We start from the raw sequence: 13329 nt of genomic DNA on the forward strand, positions 1-13329 counted from the left end.
ACATACTAGCCATTATAATGTCTTATGTCAGCATTTTATATTGGCTATTAGAGGGTTGATAAAGATACTATCTAGAATGCATTTCAACAATCTGAAGAACACTATTTTTTCAGACATTGATATTGGTATGTTTAGTGTTCTCCCCACTTCCTCCGGAGGTACTCAATGTCCCTGACAGAGGGGACCAGTTCTCATATTCTGCCTTTACAGCCAATACTCAAGGCTCATGTTAGACCACCAAAATGCAAGCTGAGGAAGAGTGAACAGGACCCAGACACAAATGATGCAAAAGCCCTTCTCCCCAACAGGAGCTGAACATATTCCTTCTAAGGGAGCAGGAACACAGGATTTGGAATCAATTCTGTCTCCCATGTGGCAGTGCAGCATTATAAAAAATCCAACAACAGGTGACCTAAATACATTAGTTTTTAATTGAAACAAACCACCAACACCCTATTCCAAGGTGAAAAATAAATGCCAGAAAAATATCATTTTAGAGCCACAATCCTGCATTTTGATTTAAAAAAGTGAATCACTCCATCTGCCTGGAGTCCCATTCGATAGACCTCCGCACAGGCTAACTGCTGTGCCCATAGGGACCACAATGCAGGACAGGGGCCTTAAAAATTAAATCACCACACTAAGTGTATTTTATCTGGGAGTCACACTTTAAGTAAAACCTGGGTAACTCAACTAAAAAAAATATTCTGTAAAATGAAAAAACATTTGTTAACTGAGAATGTATGTTGTTTCAGCTCAATGGGAATTCTTACTATTGAGTCATAAACCCTAAAAATGGAGGGTTTACAATGGAAATAGGGTCACAACTTATTTTTTAAAAGATTTTTTTTAGGTATCTGTGTCGGTACAGCACATCAATGTCACACAAAATACTATGAACAGCTTTTGTTATTAATTCTAGAAAGCACGGTTTCTTTCAGTAGAACAAACCACTAATCTAGTTTCAAGGAGTTGCAAGAGACAACTCCTCTGATTCACCCCTCACACCCTCCTCCATCAGAAGCGTTGCTTGTTAATCCAGCAGGAAATAACATTTGCCAGGATTGACAGCTGTGGATTTGTATTCAATTCCCAAATTAAAAACCAATGACAGGGTCTAGTTCAATAGAGCTGTCAAGTAAAAATGAAGTAAAAAAACCTGCAGCCATTCTCTGTTAATTTGTACATGTATTTTGGATAATGGTAACAGATGCCTTTAACAATGCTACAGCCTGGTAAGGAGATATAATGGCAATATGGCTGTGAAAACATTTTCTTCTGAAATTATTTAATTCTTGACATTTCTTTAATTCCAAACAGCACAAATATTATTCTCCTCTTATTTCTGATGTAATTTATTGAAATATTTTACACTGAAATTAAAAACGTTCATAACAGCGTCAGCAATAAAGTGATATAAAATGTATCCTAATACATATTTCATATAAGCTTCAGTTATGGCCCTGATCCTGCGAACAAATCCAGTGGCACAAACCCTGATGCTGCGGTCCCATCAATGTAGGCTCAAAGCCCATGTTGTGAGGCTCAGTTTTTAATTAGAACAATGGAAATCAGAGATGGAAAAGATCTAATAGGTCAGCTAGCCTATCATCCTGTGAGTATAGGATTGTTTCTTACAATACACTTTCTAGCACTTCAACCACTCAATGTTTAAGAGCCCCAAGCAATGGGTTTTCCACCAATTCCCTTGGGGTTTTCTATTCCCCACTCTAATAGTTTTTACTAGCCCAATTTTCCTCAGTTTGAATTTCATCTCATTAATCTCAGTTTATTGCCCTTTATATCTCCCTAAATAATTCCTCCTCTTCTTGGTGTTTACACCCTTAAGCAATCGTGGATGGCTGTTTCTCCCAGCTCATTGCTTTGGCAAGGAAATTAATTTACCCCTAGGCGATTCTAACAATTGTCATTTGAAAAAGGTTAAATACAAAGCATCAACTTGGCTGCTATTTACCTGAACGAAGTGATTTTCTTCAGGTTTGTAATGGGAACGTCATAACCACATTCTTCTAAGACTTCGTTGCATGCAATTTCCTCCAAAGAAAGTCCTGGCTTGTCTACTATGCCAGCGCAGAGTTCATAGGTCACGCCTTCTGTAGCTGGTAAGGGATCCAACAGAGGACACCAGCTATCCTGGTCTTTACTTTGAAAGTCTTGAGGCCGGTGCCGTTCCATTTCACACATGTAAACAGCTTTAAAAAAATGCAAAAGAAAAAACAACTGTGCTTGGAAAAATCTACTCTTACCATATCATTTCAAGTGGCATAAAAAGACCCCTTACTCACAGGGAATTTCACCATGCAATTTAAAACAAATCCAACTAATAGACACAATAAATCATGTAGGGCTACATTCTAAAAGGTGTCTGCATTGGTGTGTGTGCAAAAATCACATTCACACACAACTTTTGCACATTATTACTTTTACACACCAACGATGGGTTTTGTGTGGATAAATTCTATGATTTGCATACCAAAGTGACAGGCCACAATAACTACCCACAAAAGCGACTGGAGCATGCAATATTTCACACCTTGGAAAATCTGTTTCCACAATATATCATAAAGGTACACAAGTGCTTAATTGTGAAGCATTTACTACTGATGGGGCAATCAATAGTTGATTTTTAGTAAAATTGAGAAAAATTAAAACAGCAGTGGAATTTTTGTTTTCTATTTCATTTCTGTGAAATGGTCCTTTGAATATTAGTTCTGCTTATATTGATATGGAAGTCTCATACATGCTACCAAAACTAAGCGCAGCTGGTTGAACCTAAAAATCTATTGTTCAAAACAGCTTCCATTTGTTGGCCAATGTACATATCAGGGTTTATTTTAATCTATGCATTTATCTCTGCTGGGAAGTTGGTCTGTACATTCTGTACCATGTGCACAATGATGAATCTTTCAGCCTGTCAACTCAGCTGTTATTTGAACAGGGTTATGAAAAGCATGTATGTTTGTTTGAAAAATCCTCTTTTGAACATATAGTTCCTTGCACAGATTCTTGAGTGGAATTTGCAAAGGACCTTTTGCATTAATCTAGAAACAGCTGTCACTGTAATAGACTCCTAAAGGAAATACTAAGGGCCAGATTCTACAGTCTTTAGTCAAAACTCTCACTGATCTCAGTGGACATTTTTCCTATGTAAAGTCTGCAGGATTGGGTCCTAAAACACAGAGAAGCACTACCAAAAATATAGAGCCATTCAAACTTTCTTTTACAGATGTAGCTCCGTTTGTCTCTTCTTTGCAAAGTTTCCCATTTTCACCCCCTTTATTTTATTAACAAATCTGATACTAATATATGAAAAACATGTTATAAGATGCCCAGCATGAAAACTGCTGTTTTATCTAATAATCTGTGACAGTTATACCTTAATAACGTTTAAAATATACTATATAAGTGTAACATGGGTTTCATGTAGAAAAAAAAGTGCATATTTATTGCTTAAGTCTCATTCCAAATATTAAAACTCTGTTACATAAGAGAGTACAAATTTAATGGACAAATTTAATGTTAGCAACTGAACTTTGTCCAGTGTTTCATTGTCCCTTTTTATCGTTGGTTATAAACGAATATTACTCCCAAAGAAGTAGCCCACTACTGAGGGTACTTGGTTTAAGTCAAGGAGATCCTGAAGACACATCCTTAACTGGTGTAAATTGCCATAGCACCGAGAAGTATGACAATTTACCAAAGCTGAGGATCTGGCATTATTTGTTGGATCTTACTGAGCAAATCCGGGGGAATTTTTAATGTGTTTGCTCTAACATCCAAAATCTGAGTTTGTCTCAGATGGTTAATATGGGAAAATATCCAAAACGTTTCTTTCTTTAATTGGGAAAATGCCATGATGTGGTTATTGAGGTCAGATTCCACCAGTCTTGACTTCAGACAAGGCAGCTAAATACCTCCAATACACACAACCGCAGTTCATCTCAGAATTACTCTAACAAATTTCACAGGTCCGTGATGCGTTTTTCATGGCAGTGAATTTGGTAGGGCCCTAATCATGAATCTTGACTAATGATCCAGCATGTAGGCAAGATCTGTGGATTCTCATAGTGGAAAGTCCTAACTATGTGAGTTCTTTCCTGTGCAGCTGTGGCACAGGGAAGAGAGTTGAACTGCCTTAGTCAAACCAGGTGATATTGTTACCCAAAACAAGCCCGTTCAAGTAACTGAAACAAAAGCTTTGCTTGCGCTCCAAGGAAAAAGAATGGGGAGTCAGTAGTACAGATTTGGAGAGGCTTCTGGAATTTAGCAGCTCAGGGAGGGAACTGGTTTGCTGTTTAAACTTTTGATTTCTTTTTGTTTTCACCAATTGTTTTGGGAGCCCTCTGAGGTAAAACCTGGCTGGTGACAAGCCTTGTGTGCAATGTATTTTGAGTCACTGGAACAGCAAATACGTACAACCCAATTAAAGGCTGTTATACGTTAACTTGAAAATCCCATGGTGTATGTTTAGTGTTACTAACCCAAGTCTTCTCCAGTTACATACTGTTTAATCGTATTTGGAAAGATGTGGTCCGTTGACTATCAAATTAATGATATCTAGAGTCTCTCAATGGGGCATCTGTAAGGGACTAAAGTGGAAACTACTGCAATATTCTTTTAGATTTTCATTTTAGCAGAAGAGTTAATTAGTCCTACCCTCTTGTCTGTCTGAGGAGGGGCAGACACAGGTATACAACAGTCACACTTGTAGTAGATACACCTAGTGATTTAAACTGCTGCTTATCATCCAAATACTCAAATATCCATAGAAATGTTCCCTTCCCCTATCCTCTTTCTGTTGGGATTCTGACAGCGGAGCAAATAGGACACAGAGAGAGAACCATCACTTAATTTATGCATTTTTACAGACAGTATGGCAGATCATCCCCAGGCAATGGAAAGCTAACCCTATCACAAATACTCTGGTGGGAGTGGGTATGAGCAGTAGCTGCACTGGAAACTTTGACTGCCCATTTGCAGAGAAGGCCAGCCATTCTGAGCTCAGTCAGGGCCCTCTCTGATCTCTGTGAACAGAACACCAAAACAGAAGGCTTTTTGGAAGACTAGGCCTTCTAGAGCCAGCAGAATCTGAGATTTCCATGGAGATGGCACATTGGAGGTATCCACTTGGCCAGAACACTTAGAGCATTACATTTAGTCAATATTCTCTATTCCCTTTGCTTATGGACCAACCTAATTTCATATTATCTAGCAGCTTAATGTGTTTCTCTTGTCATGAGAAATTCATCCTGAAAATAATCTATTTTATTACACTATATATTACAGTATTTTATTTGCAAAAATAATTAACTTTATTATGCATTAGACCTGATTCAAAGACAAAATGTGCCCAGCTCTGTCTTGCATAGTACTAAAAGGCTAATGTGTGCACTGAGCCTTGTGCCCTCTGCACAGGAGTGAATTTCGTAAAGTTGTTAGAAAAAAGGCATCATGAAAGATATTTGCAGTTAGAGCCGCCTAAGAATGCCTCAAAGAGAGTATTAGCCATACTAGCAGTTTCTATTTGGTTGCAAATAAAAGACATAAGGATTTTAAATAAGCATATAAATAAATCCTATTCCTTACAATAGGCAACAGAGTGCTGAATGAAAACATGAGCTACAAGTTACAATATTATTGCTTTCCACTGAACTGCCTGTCAATCACTATAGGCAAGTGCGGATGGTAAGACACTGCACCAGAAAGTTTCCAGTGACAGCTACCAGAATGGTCTTGAAACAGTCTCTTAGCAACAGAGATAAAAAGAGAGAGAAATATCTTTTAGATTCTCTCTCTTTTTTTTTTTTTTTGGTTAAAACCAACATGCTGAGGAAAAATACATCTTATTTTTAACCTCCAAAAAATAAATAACTGTCAGAAGTTATAACAATTGACACAAAAACAATAAAATTAATTTAGATAGATTCTTTCTTAATGTATCAACCCCTCTTACAAGTAAGAGAGCCAATAATCTACCTATTACATTGCAGAATACAATAAAGCAAAAATATATTTGTGCACAGTGTATCAATAGTCCCTAATTTTGAGGTTTGTTTTAAATTCCCAAGCATATACTGCCTCACATTAGATAAGATTTTTTTTTTTTTTTAAATAAGGAACATAACACTAAATGATTCAGGGCATAAGCCATCTGCTAATTACCATAGGTCAAGAAGAAACTTCCTAAAGGAGCAGCTTATTCCATAATTGCTCACTACAGGGCTGTTTGGAAATTCCCCTGAAGCATAGCAGTAGCTAAAGCCAAAGACAGACTAATGGACTATCTGGATCACTGGTTTCATCTAGTAAGGCAATTCCTATTCTGTGGAATGCTGATCTAGAGAATAGAGTGGGCTATAGTACAAAGGAATAGAATATGGAACAAAGATTTTATCACAACTATCTGTACACCCCCCAACTTTTAACTGCTAAACCCTTAATAGCTTGCTTCACTTGAGAGCAAAAGTAAAGCTAAAGAAGAGGATTACCTGGGCGGAACTGCTTCACCATAACAAAGCATTGCCGAGAGGAATTAAATATCAGGATTGAGACACTAAGGAAGAGGGGGAAAAAAACAAATCAATGCACTCTGAATAAACCAGTATGGATTAATGCAGTATTATTAACCTTACATCCCATGACTTTTATTTTTGACTATATAGACATGTATGATGTTCATTAACAGTTCAATGCAACAAGGGCCTGATACAAAATCCATTGATTTCAGTGGATTTAGAATCAGGCCCCAAAACACGGGTGACTTTATCCACTCTTAAGTCACTTTGCAGAAAAAAAAAAAAAAAAAAAAAGACTAAGAACACAGTTATTAATTGTAACAGCAGGAAGAGCTTCCAAAATCAAGTTATTTCTGATATCAGGGACACATATAAGCTATAAACCTGGAATCAAATCTTCATGTGTGCACCCTAGCACTCAGAAGGAGCCCCATTGAAGTCATGGACTAAAAAGTCTATCTATTTGCAAAATCAAGTCATAAATAGTTTCAGCTACTACCAGTTTTTTGTGGTTTCACAAATTTTTTTAAAGATTTTTCTCCGGTTTCTATACGAAAGACTCACATATAACTGACTAACTCACCATACTGGGGAAACAAACTGATACTTCACAGAGTACCGAAAAAGTAGAGAATTATTTTTCTGTCTCTAATTTCTTTCCATTGTAGTAATCTTGGGTTTTATTTGTAACACACAACAAGTTAACATTTTCAGATGAAACTGTGATTGCTAATTGGTGTCCCTTTAAAACTCACAAAAGCAAGTTTATACCACTCTCATCATCATGGTGTCAGCCCTTCATCTGCAATGCCTAGGTGCAGGTACATATCACTGGAAAGATCATTTATTATTCAATGAATCATACAGTTCTTCAATCCAGTGGGTTAAGTTAATGATGGAATATTTGCAGAAGTATTCAACAATATTTGAAATATAATGATGATGTCTATAGATTTTTACTATGGATTTACTAACAAACAGTTGCTACTAGTTTTTTTTTTTAAAACTATTACGAATATAAATAACTGAAGGGACAACTAAGATACAAAATCTTTATGAAACTTTAGCAGTATTTTAAATTCCATCTAATGTCAAAATCATTATTCAGAGCATTTCTATACCAGGAGTAAGTTATCTATATAGAAATCTATTTTAAACTAGACCCTAATGTACATATTGGGGCACTAGGTGCTGGAATTTGGCTGACCCCTGTGCAAGGACATAAGAGGGCAAAAACAACTCCACACCCACACTGATTTTAATCCCATTTGGAAAGATAACATAACTCCAGCAACTAATGCGCACCTCCAAATCTACAACGTTGTGCAACAAAGAAAAAAAATTGCCTTATACTCCCAGTCAAGAAGTCCAAATCTGGGCAAAATGCACCTTTGTCACTGCTCTTGAAGTCTGTAACTGTGCAAACCCACCTGAAACATGCAAGCGCCTATAGTGCAACCATAATGTAAACGCACACTTACAGGACATAAGTGGAAATGTTCAGTTGTCACTGGAGAAAGTTGATGGTAGGCTATAAAGAGGGACTACCCCCAGTGAGTGCTGCTGCTCCCACTAGAAACCTGCACTTGGCTCAGCTGAGGCGATACACAGAGACCTCTGTTGGATACTGATGGCTCCTGCCCCAGATGTCATTTGCAGGGTAATTTAAATTGAGGGACACAGCTTTTTTGGGCTATTGTGCAGGGCTGGATATTTTTTTTCTGTTTACAGATAGAGATTCTCTCTCTGGTTGAATATTAGGCTATCAGCCAAATATTGTGTAAAGAGAGAAGGACTGAATTTAAGTCTGAAGCTGTAAAATATTTCAGTTTGCTGGACTGCGGTATATTATGTGATTTTCCACAGCATTGTTCTTTGACTATGTTTAATTTCTCTTTCTTTTTTTCTGGATACTATTCTGTCCCTATAAGAGTAATTTTTTGTTTGTTGCTCTATTGAACTTCTGTGATGTACTGTACCTCAAATAGCACCCTAAACCCCAATATTCACCACTATTATATGATTATGTATGTGTTACGATATGTTTTGTACAAAGTATGTCTTATGAGGTATCATTTGGAAAGTTATAATCTGTTGAACATCACTGTTTGGTGCAAATGTATCACTGTATATGAAGTCATGAAATTTTACTATATGTTTGTTACTGAAACACATTGTAAGACTGGGAAATGCCCACAGACTAGCTCTTCAGTAGCAACAAAGGAGTGACCAACATCCAGCCAGGTGTTAAGCAGCCATCACCGGGCCTTCACCAGCACGGGAACTGTAAACAAGAGATTTACAATTCACATGAAAGACAGTTGCTTGAGCACATACACCATGGGGCTGCCTAACCACCATGACACAGCAAGGATGTTTCCAGCACCTGGAAGAAAGTATAAAATAAGAGACAATGACATCACCACTTCACCTCTCTTCCCTCACCTACACTGAAGGCAACAAGATCGTTTGGAAGACAAAGAAACATTTGGACTGGGGGAAGTGTTCCTAACTGGAAAGGCTACAGACTGCTGTAGGGTTTTTGGGTAAGAGAAACTTCATTACTTCAAATTGGATTTAGCTTGATAAAGTTTAGGAATTAGAAGGCGATTTTATCTTTTATTTCTTTTTGTAACCAATTCTGAACTTCTATGCCTAAATCACTTATAATCTATCTTTCTTTAGTTAATAAACTTATTCTAATGTTTTATCTAAGCCAGTATGTTTTTGATTGAAGTTTGGGGAATCTATTCAGGTTACAAAGGCTGGTGAATGTCCACTACCCTTTGACAGAACAACAAACTAATTAATGAGCTTTCATTGCTCAAGAAAGTCTTGAGTAGTGTAGAAGGCACATTTCTGGTGCAAGGCTAAGGCTGGGGCTGGCGGGAATTTGCTGGTGTCTCCTGTATGCAGTTCATGAGTGGCTGGGGAGAGGATTCATGTGCTTTGCTGGGCGTGCCTCTGCATGCTGATGGCTGAGTGAACAGAGCCTGTAGGGTTTGCTGTTCACTAGCATAGTAGTGTAGGAGACAGCCTGGGCTGGAGAGTTAAAGGGGGCACAGTGGTTCCATAGTCCAGACTGCACCCTGGGGCATGTCACAACTTCCCTTCTTTTATATTGTGGCTACAAAACAGTATAAGTCACCTGAGAAGCTGAATCAACAGCGTGAAGTTAGACGGGATAATGGAGACCCTTTGAAGGATAGACTAGCTTCTGAGGTTGTATAGCCTTTCTTACACCCCTAATGCAGGTCTAACCTTTACTTTGGTTGGGCCTCCTTAGCATCTGGAGAGGAAGATATCACATTAAATAACTTGCATCTACTTAGAAGGATCAGCTATTAGACATTTTCCTAAGATTCAGTCATCTGAGATATCTATGGAACAGATGGGAAACTTGGAAACAATCTGTCAAAATTAAGGAACAAGATCAAATTAAACTGGAATTGAGTAGTACCAAGTTATTACAATTGTCAGTCTCTCACACCATCTTGAGACGAAAAGGCACAGAGATGCCACAGATTTGTAGAACATTTTTCTTCATTACTTTTAATTTTCTCAGAGACTGACAAAATTCTGAACACAATGTTTAACGTTTATAGCTTTTTTAAAATTACGGCAGATGAATTCTAATGTTTCCTTACACAGCTTGAGAGTCACAACCTAATAGGTTAAGATTTAAATCTCTCTGAGATGCATTTGCTACAATAAGAGTGCAATTTGGTATGATTTTTTTTTTAATCCATCAAACCTCATCCTTGAGATCATGAAATATACTTTCACAGCTTATGATGAGACTTGTACCTTTTTACTTGTGAAACTCCATGCTGCTAAAATCAGGGGATCAGGTATTTGAAAAATCCACTAAGTGGGGGCCAGATCATCCAACTGGATTTTCATGGGTAGATCCCTGAGCCCACAAAGAGCCCCCACTGAATTCAATGGGACTCCATGTGGGTACAGCAGCCATGTGTGTGGATTCAGATTGAGAATCTGGCCCTCTAAGGGTACAAAAAATCCTTAAGCATGCATATATTATCATATAAGAGAGAGAGAGAGAATTTATTTTAAAAAATTACTCTGAAGATTTTTTTGGATGGTATATGTATGCTGTGGAATGGGCCTAATGTGTTGTAAAGCCAGAATTGTAAAGTCTTTGATTGGCCAAATACTGTAACACATTTATATGCATGTTTGATGTTTCATAGCAATTTCCTAAAAGAGCATTACAGTTAACCTTGGTTTAAAGTAGTCTATATACAATATAGACTTTAAAATGATAAAAAGTAAAAATGGAAATGTACACAGCAAACCTTGTGATTAATGGTTGGCAGCATAATACATAAAAAATTAACCCAGCCCAAGTTTTATGTTATGAGAGCAATGACACAGACCCACAAGAACAGGAAAACTGTAGACCTTCCTTGGAATGTACGAGGTCTGCACAGAATTTAATCCAATATTGACAACAAAGATGCTAGTCTAACAATAGATTTGGTGTGCACACATGGCTAAAAGATGCATAGGATTTATTTTTGTTGTTTCTTTCCTGGAAAATTTAATGGTCATTCCCAAGGAAAACTCATTCCAGGTGTAAGACGGTAGCTCCAGAACTGGTCTCTTATCAATTCAAAACAAGCTACAGAGTGAACATATGACTAATATACTGCCCTCGCTCACCCTGTGGAAGGAGACTACAGGAAAAGAAAACTCCTCAAAATGCTCCCAGGATCATTCCAGGAGCAGGCTAACGTTTGCTTCCCCTCAGAATGAGATACCAAGCCACACAGATCACCTTGGATCTGAAAGAGGGTTAGGATTCTTCACAGTAACTGTGACTGCAGCTGCCCTAAGGACTAAACTTAGCAGAAAGGAGTGGCAGAAAAGGTATCATAAGCTAGTACAAGTGATGACTGCAGAGTTGGTGGGAGATCGCATGCCCCCTTCAGCTGCTCATGCCAAGTGTCCATTTCCCCTGTGGTTCCCAAGAAGCAAAGCTGTGCAGGCAGAAAATCATCTGTTCCACGTGGGACAGATGAGTTATGCCCAAACAAGGTTCCCCCTGTGTGCAGGGTTCCCTGGGATGGTCTGGGCCACTGGTTTATTTTTCCATAAATATATGAAAAATTGGTGGTGGCTTTATTATGATCTAGGTTCATTTGATCCTGCCTCAGCACAGGGGACTGGACTTAAAATAAATGATGCTGTCGACTTGGACTCAGTGTTTAATATGGCATTTGTTCAGAGAGAGACCAGTATTGACAGGCCAGTAATGACATTTATACAGCACCATTCAGCCAAGAATCTCAAAGCTCATTAGAGTCAACCATTTAATACTCCTGAGGGCATTCTGTGCCAAAAAATTAAAAATTCTGCACACAATATTTTAAAATTCTGCAAATTTTATTTGTTAAATAAATGTGGAGACTCCAACATGCCATTGGGGAGCACAGGCCACTGGTTGCACAGAGGTGGGAGATCACTGTCCAGCTCTGCCCTGGGACACGGACACAGCTGTGAGGCTGCACCAAACCCTGACATAGCACAAAGACCGAGTCTGCCCAAGAAACACCCCACGGCCCTGCCCCTCTGTGCCAGGTGCACCAGGTGTGGGTAGGCAGGTTCAGCAAGGCAGGAGCCAAGTGTGGAGGGGCTTAGAGTGGGGGCTCCAGTGTTGAGAGGGTTTTGTGTAGGGCAATCTGGGAGCAAGTGACTCAGTGGGGGATCTGGGTGCCGGGGGATCTGGATGCACGGAGGCTTGTTGGGGGGGGGTTGGGTGCAACGGTAATGGGTCTCTGCAGGGGAGTCCAGGTGAAAGTGGTTTTGGTTCAGCGGGAGGGGGGTGTCTGGAGGGGCGATAGACCTGGGTAAGCAGGTATGTGGGGCTCAGTGGGGGGTCCAGATGCTGCAGGAGTGGGGCTCAGTGGGGTGGGGATCCAGGTGCAGCTGGTTGGGGCTCAGTGGGGTGGGGGTGTAGATGGCTTGTCAGGGTGCTCCAGGTGCAGGGGAGTTGGGCTCATCGGGGAGGTTCTGAGTACAGAGGGGTGAGAGTTGGTGGGATGGTCTGGGCATGAGTGGGTCTGGATGCACTGGGGTTGGGTGAATTGGGGAGCAGCTCCCTGTACATGGATCCCTCCCCCTGCAGCTGAGGAGCAATGGGTGCAGGAAGTGTGTGCGCGCGCGTGCGTGCGCGCGCGCGTGCGTGCGCGCGTGTGTGTGTGTGCGCGCGCGTGTGTGCGCGCGTGTGTGTGTGTGTGCGCAGAGCTTCCTGCAGCTAGGGGAGAAACCTGGGGGTGGGTCTGACCCAGCCCCGGATGCCATGCAGGAGAAGAGGAAGTCCCATCCTCCCCAGCCAAGCCGGGACTAGCAGCTGAACCCAGTGCAGGGTAGGAGCCCCAAGCTGGGTCTTCCCCAGTCCCGCCCTCTGCCCCAAAGTGATTTACCTCTCTGCTGGCTGCCCTGATCACCTGAAACATACTACTGGGAAGGGTCACATGACCATTCTTGTGGTTTCCCCGTCAGAAAGTCATTTTTCTGCAAGAAGCAAAGAAATATGCAGGGACATAAATTCTGCACATGCACAGTGGCGCAGAATTCCCCCAGGAGTAACATTTTAAATTTCACATCATCTGAGACAGGCAGGTATTTTGCTTCTTATTTTAAAAAATGGGTAAATTGAACTTAAGTTACTTACCCGTGGCCATACAGAGCTGGGACCAGAACACAGGAATCTAAAGTCCCAGTCCCTTAGTATAACTCTTTAAAAAAAAAAAAAAAAAAAGGTAAAGAT

General features: G+C 39.8%; 1 protein-coding gene across 4 annotated transcripts in view; it reads right to left on the reverse strand.

Annotated features, from left to right (window-relative positions):
• The window catches only part of NUDT14 (nudix hydrolase 14), a 99119-nt gene that overhangs the window by 18487 nt on the left and 67303 nt on the right, over positions 1-13329 (reverse strand). For all 4 annotated transcript variants that reach the window (XM_077819478.1, XM_077819480.1, XM_077819481.1 and 1 more), the window contains 2 exons: positions 6510-6574; positions 1976-2213 (listed from right to left, as the gene is read on the reverse strand). In XM_077819478.1, coding sequence (XP_077675604.1) covers positions 1976-2213; positions 6510-6574 — 303 coding nt within the window. The remainder of the gene's footprint in view (positions 1-1975; positions 2214-6509; positions 6575-13329) is intronic.

The sequence above is a fragment of the Eretmochelys imbricata genome, chromosome 6 (assembly GCF_965152235.1).
Source record: "Eretmochelys imbricata isolate rEreImb1 chromosome 6, rEreImb1.hap1, whole genome shotgun sequence".
Taxonomy (NCBI): Eukaryota; Metazoa; Chordata; order Testudines; family Cheloniidae; genus Eretmochelys; species Eretmochelys imbricata.